A 12,461-nucleotide genomic window follows, 5' to 3' on the forward strand; every position below is an offset into this window, starting at 1 on the left:
GTTTGGAGCAGCTGTGCAGCAGCAAATGAGGTGGAATTTTTTTAATATCTAAGTCTTGTGGTTATCTTTTAACTTTCATTTTCTTTGTGGTTTTGTATCTTGTAAGGCTTTGGGATTTTTTTTGTTTGTTTTATTTATTTATTGAGGAGGGGGGGGGGGGGGGGGGTTAGAATTGCAATTTCCCCCGATTACAAAAACCAGCCGCCAGGCTGCCTCCCCCCTCCCCCCCCCCTTTCGCCTTAGCTCACAAGTAACTCCCCCCACAGCCCGGTTCCCCCCTCCCACAAAAGCCGGGCAGCGCCTCGCCTCACTCCTCGCTCCGCCACTCCCGGCAGCGCTGCCGGGGGAGGAGCTGGGGGGGGCGGCGGCGGCGGCGATGGAGCCGGAGCCGCGTGAGCGAAGCCGGCGGGCGGCGGCCTGAACCCCCCGGCACGGAGCCCCCCACCTCGGCGCAGAGCCCACCCTGAGGAATGAGCGCTTTCCAGGCAGACCTCCTCCTCCTCCTGCTCGCCTGCTTCCTGCTCAGCCACGGTAAGAGCCGGCCCGGCACTGAGTTCCGAGCGGGGCGGGCGCGGGGGGAGCCGGATTTCGGATGGCGGGGACCCCCTCTGCCCCTCGAGGTGCTTTTTGCCTTTCCCTGGATGAAGGAGGACTGCGGAGTTGTTTTGCATGCATCCCCACTGAGGCGGCTCGCCTTATAAAAAAAAAAAAATCTTTAGCATGCAAATGAGTTCTTTCTGCTCCAGCTCCGCTAATTAGACGGTGTTTGTGTGTAAACACGTCTCTGCTCGGCGACCCCGGGGCCGTGGGGCTCGGTTTCGGGCTGCGAGAATGGAGGGCAGCGGGCGATGCGGCTGTGGAGCGCTTCGGGGGGCGGCGGGGGGTGCTGAGCACACGGGAGGTGCTGAGCGCAGAGCGGGGATCCCGAGGGTTTTGGAGGTGGCTGCATCCCTATCGCACCCCGCGACAGCGCGGAGCCGGGGATGGAGCTCGGCGAGCAGCGGGAATGCGCTCGGTAACTTTGCTGCCGGCGTCCTCGCCCTAAAGAAAAGGATGCGGGGGAATGCGGTGCGGGATGCGGCGCTCGGTGTGCGGTCCCTGGGCTGTGTCACCTGTGGAGGACGCGGGGCTCCGCGCCGCTCGGTGCCGGAGCTCAATGCCGTCTGTTGTGTCGCGCTGCTGCGGTCCCGGAGCCGGCGCTGCTTTGTGTCAGGGTAGGGCTTGGGGCTGCTGGAATAAAGGGAAAAAAGCAAACCCACGCAGCTCCTCCATCTGTTGATTAAATGAAGGAGAAAACTTTTGGAGAGAGCGGAGCTGCTCCAGGGGCAGCTGGGTCTGTGCTCGGCCAGACGCGATGCTGAGCATCCCCACCACCCGCTGCCTTCCCCTACGCCCGGTGTTCCGAGCAGGCTGAGCTCTGAGCTGTCCCCGGCTTCTTCCCTCCGTTCGGCTGCGATGCTGAGCTGTTGCTCTGCTCTCCCTTTCCCTCTCTCACTCTCTCTGCTAGTACTAATATTCCTTCAGGGGGAAAGCTGTGTTTGCATTCTCCTTTCCTTCTGCACAAAAGAAACCCACTGTGTCTTCCATGTAGATTTCTGGCTGAATAAATCTGAACTCCCCGGTGCAGTGGGGATGGGAGCAATTTGGGATCTCATCCTGGCCTCTCTGCTCCCTCAGCTGTCTCAGCTCTCCATGGGTCAAATGGCAGTTTGCTCATGGAGCCAAAGAACTTTGTCTCAGATCCAGCAGGGATTTGTTTCTTTTTTTTTTTTCCTCTCCTTTTTTTCCCTCCTCCATATTTGCAGCCATTATTTTCTATAAGGGCTAATGCACTTTTTAATAGTGGCTTGAATGCCCATGTAGCTCCTTGGCTGTGCCTTCCCGGGCCATGTGCATCTGCTACCTTGCTTATTCATGGTTGTGAGGCAGAGATAGTGCCGTGCAGAGCATTTCAGGCTGCTTCCTCCTATAGGAAGAGCCAAATGCATTTCTCCACTTGCTGTTTATAGTATAGAGAAAAGGGGGCTGTTGGCAGTGTGTGGTTTTCTCCCTTCAGGGTGAAGCCATGCAATGGGATTTCATGCAAAAGACTTTCCCAGCCACATGGTGCTTTGGGGAAGGAGCAGCCTGGGTGCAGGAGCTGAAGCTTATTTCCTAGTATCTGTCATGTTTGCCTCCCCCAGAGCAGCTGCTGGGGTGGTTCAGGTGTGTCCAGATGTGTTACAGATGTGGTGTTGCTTTCTGTGGGCAGCAGTGCTTCCAGCAGCTGCTGGGCTGTGGGGTGGGGATGCTCTGTGTTCATCCAGAGGGCACTCATGCCCTGCTCTGCTGGGAGTTGGTGGGCCAAAACTTGCTTGAAGGACTAATTAAAACCCTTTGACCCCTTAAGGAGTTCTGATGGCCCCTTTCTGTGTGCAGGGGGCAGACAGAGCTGTGCCTTCTCTGCAACAGCTGAGTGGATTGGAGGGATTTGCCATAGTAAGGCAAGCAGGACTTAAATTCCTCCTAGTCAAGGGCAGCCAGGATGAGCTCTGCAGAAAACCTTGCTATTATACCAGATCCTGGCCATACCTTCCTTTACAGAAGTCCCCCCATGGCCTCGGTGGCATTTTCCTTCACTGTTTGTGTGTCTGTGCCCTTGGGTTTGTACTTCATGGCCTCTGTGCCTCCTGGTGGCACGCTGGCTGCCTGCTGCTCCTGTGAGCCCTGCAGGCTGAGATGGAGGGGGGGAAAGGTGCTCACTGTTCCCTGCCAGGGGCTGCTGCTGAGCGCAGGCAATAGTCTGAGAGGAGGAACTCTGGGTTTCTGTGCTTCTCTTGAGGTAATCCAGGAAAAGCTGAGCGCCTTGTCTTGACTTTCTGGTGTCTTTCATCCTTGCAAACAGGCTGAAGCAGACTCCTTTTCTGAAAGTTACTCTTCCATAAAGCTGTCTCCCCCTGCCCTCCTCTGCTGCAGTGTCATGCAAAGCGGATGAGGCTGGAAGCAATGGAGGAAGTGCCCTGGCCCCAAGGGCTGTGGGAAGGAGTGTCCCTAAATATGCTCTGCATGCAGCACCCCTAAATACTGTGTGCATGCAACCACCGCCTCCTCCTGCTGCTCTGTGCTGCAATAACCTACATGCAATTGCAGGATCAGAAACGTATCTTGGATGGGAAGATTCCTGTCTGTCTAGGAGTCTACTTCCAAAGATGTTCCCTTTCCCTCGGCGTGAGGAGTTCTGAGTTCTCTGGGTGTCGCAGGGTGGTTTTCTCCTTTTCTCCTTCACAGTTCACTTGGTTCCTCCCTGGAAGTAAATTCTCTACAATCACATAAGGGCCTGATGGGGATTATAGCATTGTGGGGAAGGTGCTGGGAGGAGTTTGCACAAGGACTGATGCATCATGCTGGGTACAAGGGGTGCTTGGGCTTACGCTGCCTTCAGCAGCCCTGGGCCTGGAAATGAGTAATTAGGGGCAAAGCTGGTTGCTGCATCCCTGCAGAGAGCAGAGAAGCATTGCGAGGGAAGCATCTCAGCCCCTTTCCTTAAGGCAGCAGGTGAATCCTCTGCTCTCATGTTAGGGAAGTGCACAATGGTCTGAGGGCATTCTCACTGTGTGCTGTCCTGGGGAAGCAGTGCAGGATTGCTTTTTCCCAACGTCTGTTTAATAGCATTTAGATTTCTGCATGCTTCCTCATTTCCCATCTGCACCTCCTGCAGTGAGATTCACAGGAGGACCGCAGCCAACTTTGCTCAAGCTGGCTTTTCTTATAGGGTTTTGGTGATCTGAAAAGACCGAGAGGGAGGAGCTGTGATTTGTTTGGGTGCCCTTTGCCAGAGGAAAGAAAGAGAGGAGAAGCACCTGCCCTGGTGCTAACACTGCAGCCCTGCCCACCTCCAAGGTGCTGGGCACTGAGCATTGCACACACATCTGGAGCAGATGTCAAATGCTTCGATTCACTGTCACCACTTCAGGGCCTCCTGTGGCTGGACTGCTTACGTTAGAATAAAAAAGCTTAATGCTCTTCATTTGTAGCTGTAAGTAAAGGGGAGAGAGGCTGATGAGCTCCTCAGGTCATGAGCTGGCAGAGGATCAAGATCTTTGAACAAACTGTTTGCTTACACAAAGATGCAAGGGGGGAAGCGTGGCTTGCTTTGAGCCTCGTTCCTTTGAGCCTGATTTCATGATGAGTTCTGCAGGTTTGTGCCATGCTCCCCGGCATGCTCCTTCCTTGGGACCAAGTAGGTTTTAACAGCTTCTTTTCTCCTTTATTTTCTACCCATTGGTTGGTCTTAAATAACAAGTGGTGAAGGCCCTAGTTTAGGTTGTTCCATAGCAATGCTGGTCAGTCTTTTGGCTCCACTGGGGGCTGCTTCTGGCTGGAGACAGAAGTGACTGACATTATCTTCTAAATCAGGAGGCAGTGAAACAAATAGGTTGTAAATCAGACTCTTATTTGCTGGGGTTTAGGGCAGTTGAAGCAGTGGTTTTTAAGGTGCTCTGCCCTCCCTTGGGACTGGCAGGAGTCCCAGAGCTCTTACAGGGGGTGTGAAGCTGCTGCCTGCAGGATTAACTTCGACATGCCAAGAAATGCACAGGGCTTCTTTTCTCTTGGCTGGGAAGAAATGAAGCTTAAAACCTGAGCTGCCCTTTCCAGGCGAGAGGTGGGTTGCCCCCGGCACTTGTGTGCTCCTCTTTCCCTCTGTGCCAAAATATGGGCAGGGGGGATAGAGCCATTTCTGATCTGTGCGTTGCAGTGGGACAGAACAAATGCTGGGTTCTGATCTTAGAAACTGGCCTAACAGATGTCCTGGCTTGATGTGCCTTCTGAGTATAATAAAGGCTGTTTATTCATCGCCTTGCTGGCAAGCCCCAGCTCGAGCGTTTGCCTTTCCCTGGTGGCAGCCTCCAAAGTGGAGCAGAAGGAGCTGTAGGTCACTTGGCTGTTCCTCAGCTCTTGCTTTTACTGAGCTGTATTAAGAAGCTGAAAAGCAAAATATTCCTTGAGTTATGGCTCCGGGCTCCTGCCTATTTGCTGTCACATGCTATGCAAGTAGGAGGTGGAACGCACGCATTGTTAAAGTCAGATGCTAACTTCAGGATAAGATCTTGTCTTAACGCGTTCCTTCAACGCCTCCTCGTGCAATGGGAGATACTGCAGCATCTCCATCTCACAGCGGAGCAGGAGGTGATTCTGAGGGCTGTGCACATCAGGTGTGAACCAGGTTAATGGGAACTGCCTTCCATTTCCCAGGACTTTGTGTTTGGTGGAACTGCTGTGCTGGGGTGATGTGTGTGGCCGTGTTGTGTGCTGCCCACCTCGAGCTGCTGCTGATGTTGTGCTGGGGGCTGTTGCTGTCGTTGGGTGGCATGATGGTGATGGACACACCTTGCTGTGTGTGCTGAGATGCTGAAGGATGAACATTTCGGGTGTTTTTGGTGTATCCTCTGAATGGACCCCAGCTGTGAGCCAGCAGAGCTTTGCTGGTTACAAATTAACTATGCAGTAAGAGTGGAAAGGACGAGCTTTCTCAAACTTGCCCTTGGATGGAAGTTCAGGCTGTGCTGTTACTTTGTTTTCCCCCTCAAGGAAGCAGATCCCTCAGGTTAGGCACCCACCTTGCACTTTCAGCCAGTATTCACCATTCAAATTAATGTTGCCTAACTTATTAAAAGATGAGAAATGCCTTCATCCTTCCCAGGCCTTACCCTTCCCCCTCCACCAGCACAAATGAGTATTCAAGCTGTATGCTGCCAGTCAGTAAATGTCAATATTGGATAAGTGTTTCCTTTATATCGCTGCAGTTTAGCATAAGCTGCTTGGAAACAAATGTCTTCCATAAGCATGAGGTGTTCGGTAAGTACACAGTCAACATTACTATGAGGATTAAATAAATGTCAGCCCCACTTGTGTGCTCAGCAAAGAGTTCAGAGGGGTGACGGCAGGAGGGGTTCCGTCCCCCCGGAGGGATTTCGCCTGCAGGGCTGGGGCTGCGAGGAGCGGCGTCGTGCCGCGCAGCCCGGAGGAGGGGATGCTGAGGGGCGGCCCCGTTTGGAGCAGCGCTGCGCTCCCCTCGGGTGGCTGCAGCCTCACTGCGTCCCTTCCGCCTGGCGGGGGCAGCAGCAGCGCTCGCACGGAGCCCGCTGTCCGCACCGTGCGGGGCTCAGCGCCTCCTGCGCTGCAGGCGATGTGGAGGGGGGGGATTCGGGGTGTCCCGAAGCTGTACCCGCTGTTACATGGCTGTACGGTGGATCTAGGGGTCATCCCGGCTGGGAGCACGTGGGGGTGACCCCGCTTTGCTCGGAAGGGGGAGGAGGCTGTGCCAGGCCCATCCGTGACCTGTGTGTGTGTGAGTGGTGGTGTGAAGGTGCCTTTTGGGGCTGGGGGACACGGGGTGCCTGCAGCAGTGAGTGCTGCTGGTTGGAAGTACTGCCTTATTTGTTGCTCTTCCACCAACTGATCTGAGTGAGACATGATGCTCCCCCAGCTGTGTCTCTAATAAGCTGGGAGTGACAAGGCTGTCCCCCTGACCCCTCCCAAGTGCTAAAGAAACAAAGCCAACAGATGCTAAAACTAGGCACAGCTGTTTGCAGTGTTTTGTCCTCCTGATCACAGTCTGACACTGTCTCTGCTCATTCCTCCTCTTGCCCAGGGACTGGAAAGGTTTAAGATAGCAAAGCTTTGAGTGGCTGCAAATTAACTCCTTATGCCTGAACTGAAGCCTGTGTTACTGGTAGGGGGCAAATTGCTTGTGATTTCTTTACCTGTACTTATAATAATGGGAATTGTGTGGTGGATGACCTCAAGGTGTGTTCTGTCAGTACTGGGGAGCTGGAGGGTTCACTGCACTGATGGCACTGGTGCAGTCGGGCTGGATGTGAGTTGGGGTCTCACCTGGCGTCGTACATCTGAGGTTTTGCTTTTTGTGTGAGCATCTGTCTCTCACAGCAGGAATGGTTTCTGTAGATTCCTCTTGCTCTGGTCATGCTTAAAATGATGCTGTTGGTTTAAGATGGATATAACTTGTGATAAGCTGGGAAACACAGCACCCTCTGAAGTCTTCAAAGCCCCCTTGCATCATGCAGGCCAGCAAGGCAGGGCTCTGCTTGCCTTTAAAGAGCTGACACCACTCACCTTCCCTTCTTCTCTGGGAGCTGCTGACTGCATCAAGCTGGGGTCAGCTACACTTGCTCAGCATCTCTGTGCAGCTTCTCATGTAGGAGCTGTGATCTCCTAAACATACCTTTTTTTCCCCTTACTTTCTGTGCTGGAAACAAGCCTGAAACTGGCTTTTCCTGGGAAGGATGAGAAGGGCAAGAGGACAGGGCAAAGCGCTTCTGTTTTCTCAAGGAGGAGAAAAGGACTCCATGCACTTGCCAAACAGCTGGATGTCCCTGATGATGTCTCTACAATGGTTTCTCTAGCAAACTCTTGATCCAGCATGCTGATCCTTCCCAGCAGGCAGGTTTCTCTCTATGGTTTGGCTTTCTCCCAAGCAGACGCAGAAATCCATGTAGTGCTTGTAACCTGTGTGAGTTGCTGCTGACTCGAGCAGATCGGGGCTGCTGTCCCAGTGGAAGCATCTCATTCAAAATCAAGAAGAAAAAGCTGAAGCTTTGAAATTTGTTGGAGTGCAGAAAACATTCTGGAGCAGTGGAATGGAAGTGGTGAGGTGGGCTGGCCAAAACTGTGTGCTTTGATTTTTATTATTATTGTTATTTTGCAATGTTAGTGGTGGACTCAGGAAGGTGGTACTTTGTGCAGGTAGGACTGCAAGTCCTGCTGTTGCAGAAGCTGTCTGACCCAGGATTGCCTCTCACCTGGTCAGCAAACCCCCCCACCAATGTGCCCATTTGTCACAGTACTCTTAATCCTCAGATGGTGTTAACCTGATGAAACCTGTAAAGCATCTCACATTTCAGTGCAGTGTGGTGTTGTTTGGCACTGCTTTTTTTCCCTTGGTCTGAGTGTGCTTTGCTTATCCCTTCTCCTGTGTGCCACCAGGACATTGTGTTCCTGTGTGTACTCCATTGCTTTGAAAGCACCCTCAAAATCTGCTTATAATTATTAGAAAGTACGGAAAGATTAAAAAAGGTGCTGATGATATTCACCTGGCCCTGATGCATTGAGCAGGTAAAGAGAGGACCTCAAGAGGCAATTGAAGAGACTGATGGGCAGTAATGGGTGTAATAGTAATTTTTGTCCTGTGTTTTTAATGGTGATTGACGACAAACGCAGCTGGAGCCCCCGTGCGGAGACCAAGAGATGCAGTTCAATTACAGAGGCTTCTTAACTTAATGAGGCCATGTAATAAAAACGAGGCATAATGAGCAAAGTGTAATAGTACTATTATGCTTATGAGCCCTCTAACAGAGGGCTGAGCAGGCAGCAGGGATCATCTTGGGCTCTCTCAGGGAGGAAAGGCTTTGGCTGGGATGAAGGTGGGGTTTGGGGTTTGTTTGGGGGATTGGAAGAGTATTGGATGGCCTGTCACTCATTGAGATGGGGATGCAGGAGCAGACAATATTGACTGGGGCACTGTGGGGGCTGATCCCTCATGCTTATGGGTTGTTTTGGCATGGCTCTGAGCTGTGGGTTTCAGTCACTTGGTCCTTGCTTGGGAAGCACCGTGTGGGCATTGCGGCCATGCAGGAGTTCAGCTTTTGTGGCAGCGGGGTGTGTAAGCAGCTGGGAAGCTGGTGGGCAGATCCCTGGGCTGCAGCCATTGGCTTGGAGGCTGAGTGTGGGGGGTTTGCAGCACCTGGATTGGGGGCGGAGGAGGATTAGTGTCTGCGGAACAGTTCCATCCCCACTGCTGTTAAATGTAGTTAAACTTGAGCGACTTCTAATCTAATAATGAAAGGAAGAGAAATAAGTGTTCTCAGTGATGCATGCCCCTCACAGTAAGTACTAATTGAAAATGTATTTACTTTAAAATGAAAATGTAATACGATAAATGGTGGGTTGAGAATTTGGTGCGCATAGGAGGGAGAAGCGAGCGGACTCCCAGCTGTGGGGCTTGGTTGTGGGGTTGGGCAGGAGTGGGATTTCATGTGCTCTGGGGTCAGGAGGCCCAGAGAAAGGGTCTGAGGTTTGTGTTAGAGCAGAGCTCAGAGCTGTACTCTGCTGAAATTGGGGTGTGTTTGGTTTCTCTCTCTCACTGTGGTCTGCAGAGGAACATCCAAGCTGGGCTGCTGCTCTCCTCACATGCCTTTGCAGATCTTCTCCAGCCAGAGCTCTTGGGGAGGGAGGTGCTGAGCCTTTTAAAGCTGGGGAAACATCCCTTGTCATTAGGATAATGAGGCTGGGCTGTAACCTCTGCCCCTTCCTGTGCTCTCAAGACCCTGGCTTGGTGGATGGGATGGGCAGAGCTGGGGAGGTGCCTGCTGCTGCTGCTTGATGCCCAGCCCTGCATCAATGTAGGTGACCTCTGAGCCCCCAGCAGACCTTTGGCTGGCAGTGCTGTTGCTAAGAGCATCCCTTGCTTCTTGAATTCAGTTTGCCCAACACCTCCCATCACAGAATCATAGTATGGTTTGGAAGGGACCTCAAAGGTCATCTAGCTCCAATGCCCTGATCCTCTGCAACCTGTCTCTAGCAAGACACAGTTCCCACTGCTGAAGTCAGAGATGCATTTTAAAGCAGTCTGTAGGCAAAGCTCAGTGCTGCACAACCAGTGGCCATTAAAGGATGGGCCCTGACAAAAGCCATCCCCAGCACTGTAATCTTTGGAGCGAAGCACTCTGGCCCTAATCCCTTCACGCAGAGTTTCTGCTTGTTTCTTCATATGGGTGCATTTGTATAATTTGCATTTTGCACTCTGATCATATGCATAGAATTCAAATTGAAATGGGGGTTTGAATAGATTTGCATGCTAATGAGGGACTGGCTTTATTTATTTATTTGGAGCCCTCTCGGCGGCATGCAGCTCTGTTGGTGACAGTTCCAGCAGCATGAGGACTTTTGCTTTTCCCCAAATCTATACTCATAGAATTGTGGCTGGTGGTCATTGCTCCAGCTCTTGTCCTCTTGAACTCTGATCCATCAAAATTGAAGAATAATTTCACCTTATTGAAGTAGAGATTCTGTTAAGAGTATACCAGTGCCAGCTGGGACTGGGTACGGCCGTGCCAGGCAGCAAAGCAGAGCTGTGTTAGAAGTGGTTGCAGGAGATGTGAGCCAGTGATGCTGAGAGCAGAGCAACCGGAGCGTGGCCCTGCTCCCTCCTTGACCTCACAGCGGTGCTCAGGGGGAGCATGGGGCACCTGCTGGCATGGGTACCTGCTCCTCTCATCAGTGTGTGACCCCTCTCCATCACTGGGCAGTTATTTTGGTTGTGTGTTGGCAGCTGACCTTGGGATGCTGCATCTGGGTTTGGTGATGCACATCAATCCTGCTGCCACAGCGTGCGGTGCTGCTGTGCTCCATCCGTGCTGTTCTCCTGTGATGGGAACATTTCAGCCTCTGTGAGTCAGTGCAAGAGGAGGAGGTTTGGAAGTCTTGAACTGCCATCAGGGAGAGAAGGGGAAGCTGAGGACAAGGAGAAGACTGCTTCTCAAACTCCCTTCCTGGGAAGGAAAGCACATGGAGGCCCAGGTGCTTTGCTGCACTGCAGCTCTGGGCTCCCTTCTACTCCCCACCTCCCCCCATGCCCACCACAGATGCATCCACTGTGTAATGTGAGGCTGAGGCTTCCCGTGCCAGCTTTCCCTTCCCAGATGCCTTCTGCAGCTGAGGTCGGTGCTGTAAGACGGCCAAGCTGGGCTGCAGGAATGGCAGCAGGAATTGGGTCAATCTGTGCTGCCCTAGGAGAGCTGGTTCCTCACCGAGCAGCCTGGCGTCCCATTAGCATTGTGCAGAGGATGTTAGAGGTTGATAAGGGAGCTGTTCTTACTGCCAGTGGGGCTTGTTTGGGGCTTATTGTATGTTCCAGTGTATATTTTAATGTAGTCAAAGGTGACTTACAACTTCAATATTAATTTTAATACTGATTGCTCATGTTTATCTACGTGAAGCCAGATTAATCTCAGCCCTTGCTGATCCTGCTGGTAGCTTTTTTTCCCCTGGCTGGAGACGCATGTGGCCACCAACAAAAGGCGAGGAGGAAGATGTTTGCATGGTGATAAATAATCGTCCCAGGGTCTGCTTTTCTTCCAGAGAAATCTCTCTGCTCTGAGAGCTTAACAAAGGCATCAGTGGGAGCTTCTGCTTTTGTACGAGGTTCTCTCCTTGCCTCATGGAGTGGGGCTTTGCTGAACAACGTCCAGCTTTGTGCTTCCCATGGAAACCTCATTTCTGTTGTTGTTCCTGCCTGGTTTTGCAGGCTCTCTCTAATCCAGCTCCTTCTGTGCCACCTGCATGACAATTTCTCCTATGCTCGCTGGGTGTGTTGCAAAATATTCGCTGCTGGAAATGACAGTATTTTGCAGATGGAAGGTGCCACTGGAGCAGAGTGAGTGGGGTGGAGGTGGGTCACTGGCCGGAGTGGGGCTGCTCGTGCCTTTGGGCAGAGCCATCAGCTGCAGATCTTGGTGAGGGTTCTGGCTCTGGGTGCTTCACACCACTGCCACTTTGAATGTGATGTGCTTTAAGGTGACCAACGTTGAGCATCCAGCAGGTCGGTGCTTGTGGCAGAACTCAGTGCTGATTGCAGGCTGCTGGGTCTTCTGTGTAAGCAGAGGCTGGTGCTCTCTCCTTTACTTAATGGGATGAGGAAGAATGACTTTAAACTGAAAGGCAGGTGTTTGAGGTTGGTCAAAACCTTTTACTCAGAGGGTGATGAGGTGCTGGCGGTGCTGCCCAGAGCTGTGGGTGCCCATCCCTTGAGGCACTGAACGCCAGGTGGACTGGGCCCTGGGCAGCATGAGCTGGGGTCACCCAACCCACAGCAAGGATTGGAGCTTTAATGTCCTCTCCAACATGAGCCATTCTGATATTAATAGATGTAAACCTAAACCTTGTGGTTCACTGAATCCCTTCCACCCAGCCCCAGGGCAAGTGGGGGTGGTGTTGCTGTAGATGCTCAGGGTCTCACAGCAGTCTTGATGGGTATTTGCACTTTGTAATTGGAAGAAGAGGATCAGAGCAGCCTCTCTGGAGTCCTGCAGTCATGAATCTTCATGTCTTAAGCATTGGTCTGCCTGTGTACCAGTGGCACTTGTTAAATTTACCAGAAATAATGAGTTTGCAGTGGGCTGTACTGAGTATATTCTCCATCCCCAAATGAATGACTGCTGGCATTGAAGCCTTGTAACCAACCCTGAGCTTTCTTTTCATTTTGTGTGTGGGATAACGTTTTGCACTTACAGTCCCTGTTCTTCAGAGCAACGGACAGCACTTGGAAGATGCTTTTCCTATCCCAGTCTTATGAGGAAATACTTTTCAGAGCTTATTGTTGATGTAAAATAGAACTTTCTGTACTGAAGTGTGCTACGTTGCTGGGCTGAGTAAACTCAGTGGATGGCAGTGGCAGGTCAGGTAAA

At 52.1% G+C, this 12,461-nt stretch overlaps 1 protein-coding gene across 3 annotated transcripts in view; it reads left to right on the forward strand.

The window, feature by feature from the left end:
- The first annotated feature begins 279 nt into the window (after positions 1 to 279).
- Positions 280 to 12,461, forward strand: part of KIRREL3 (kirre like nephrin family adhesion molecule 3) — a 235,047-nt gene continuing 222,865 nt past the window's right edge. For all 3 annotated transcript variants that reach the window (XM_052697088.1, XM_052697090.1, XM_052697091.1), the window contains exon 1: positions 280 to 531. In XM_052697088.1, coding sequence (XP_052553048.1) covers positions 471 to 531 — 61 coding nt within the window. In that variant the 5' untranslated portion in view covers positions 280 to 470. The remainder of the gene's footprint in view (positions 532 to 12,461) is intronic.

This window comes from Tympanuchus pallidicinctus, unplaced genomic scaffold, assembly GCF_026119805.1.
Source record: "Tympanuchus pallidicinctus isolate F22 unplaced genomic scaffold, pur_lepc_1.0 scaffold30, whole genome shotgun sequence".
In the NCBI taxonomy this organism is placed as follows: Eukaryota; Metazoa; Chordata; class Aves; order Galliformes; family Phasianidae; genus Tympanuchus; species Tympanuchus pallidicinctus.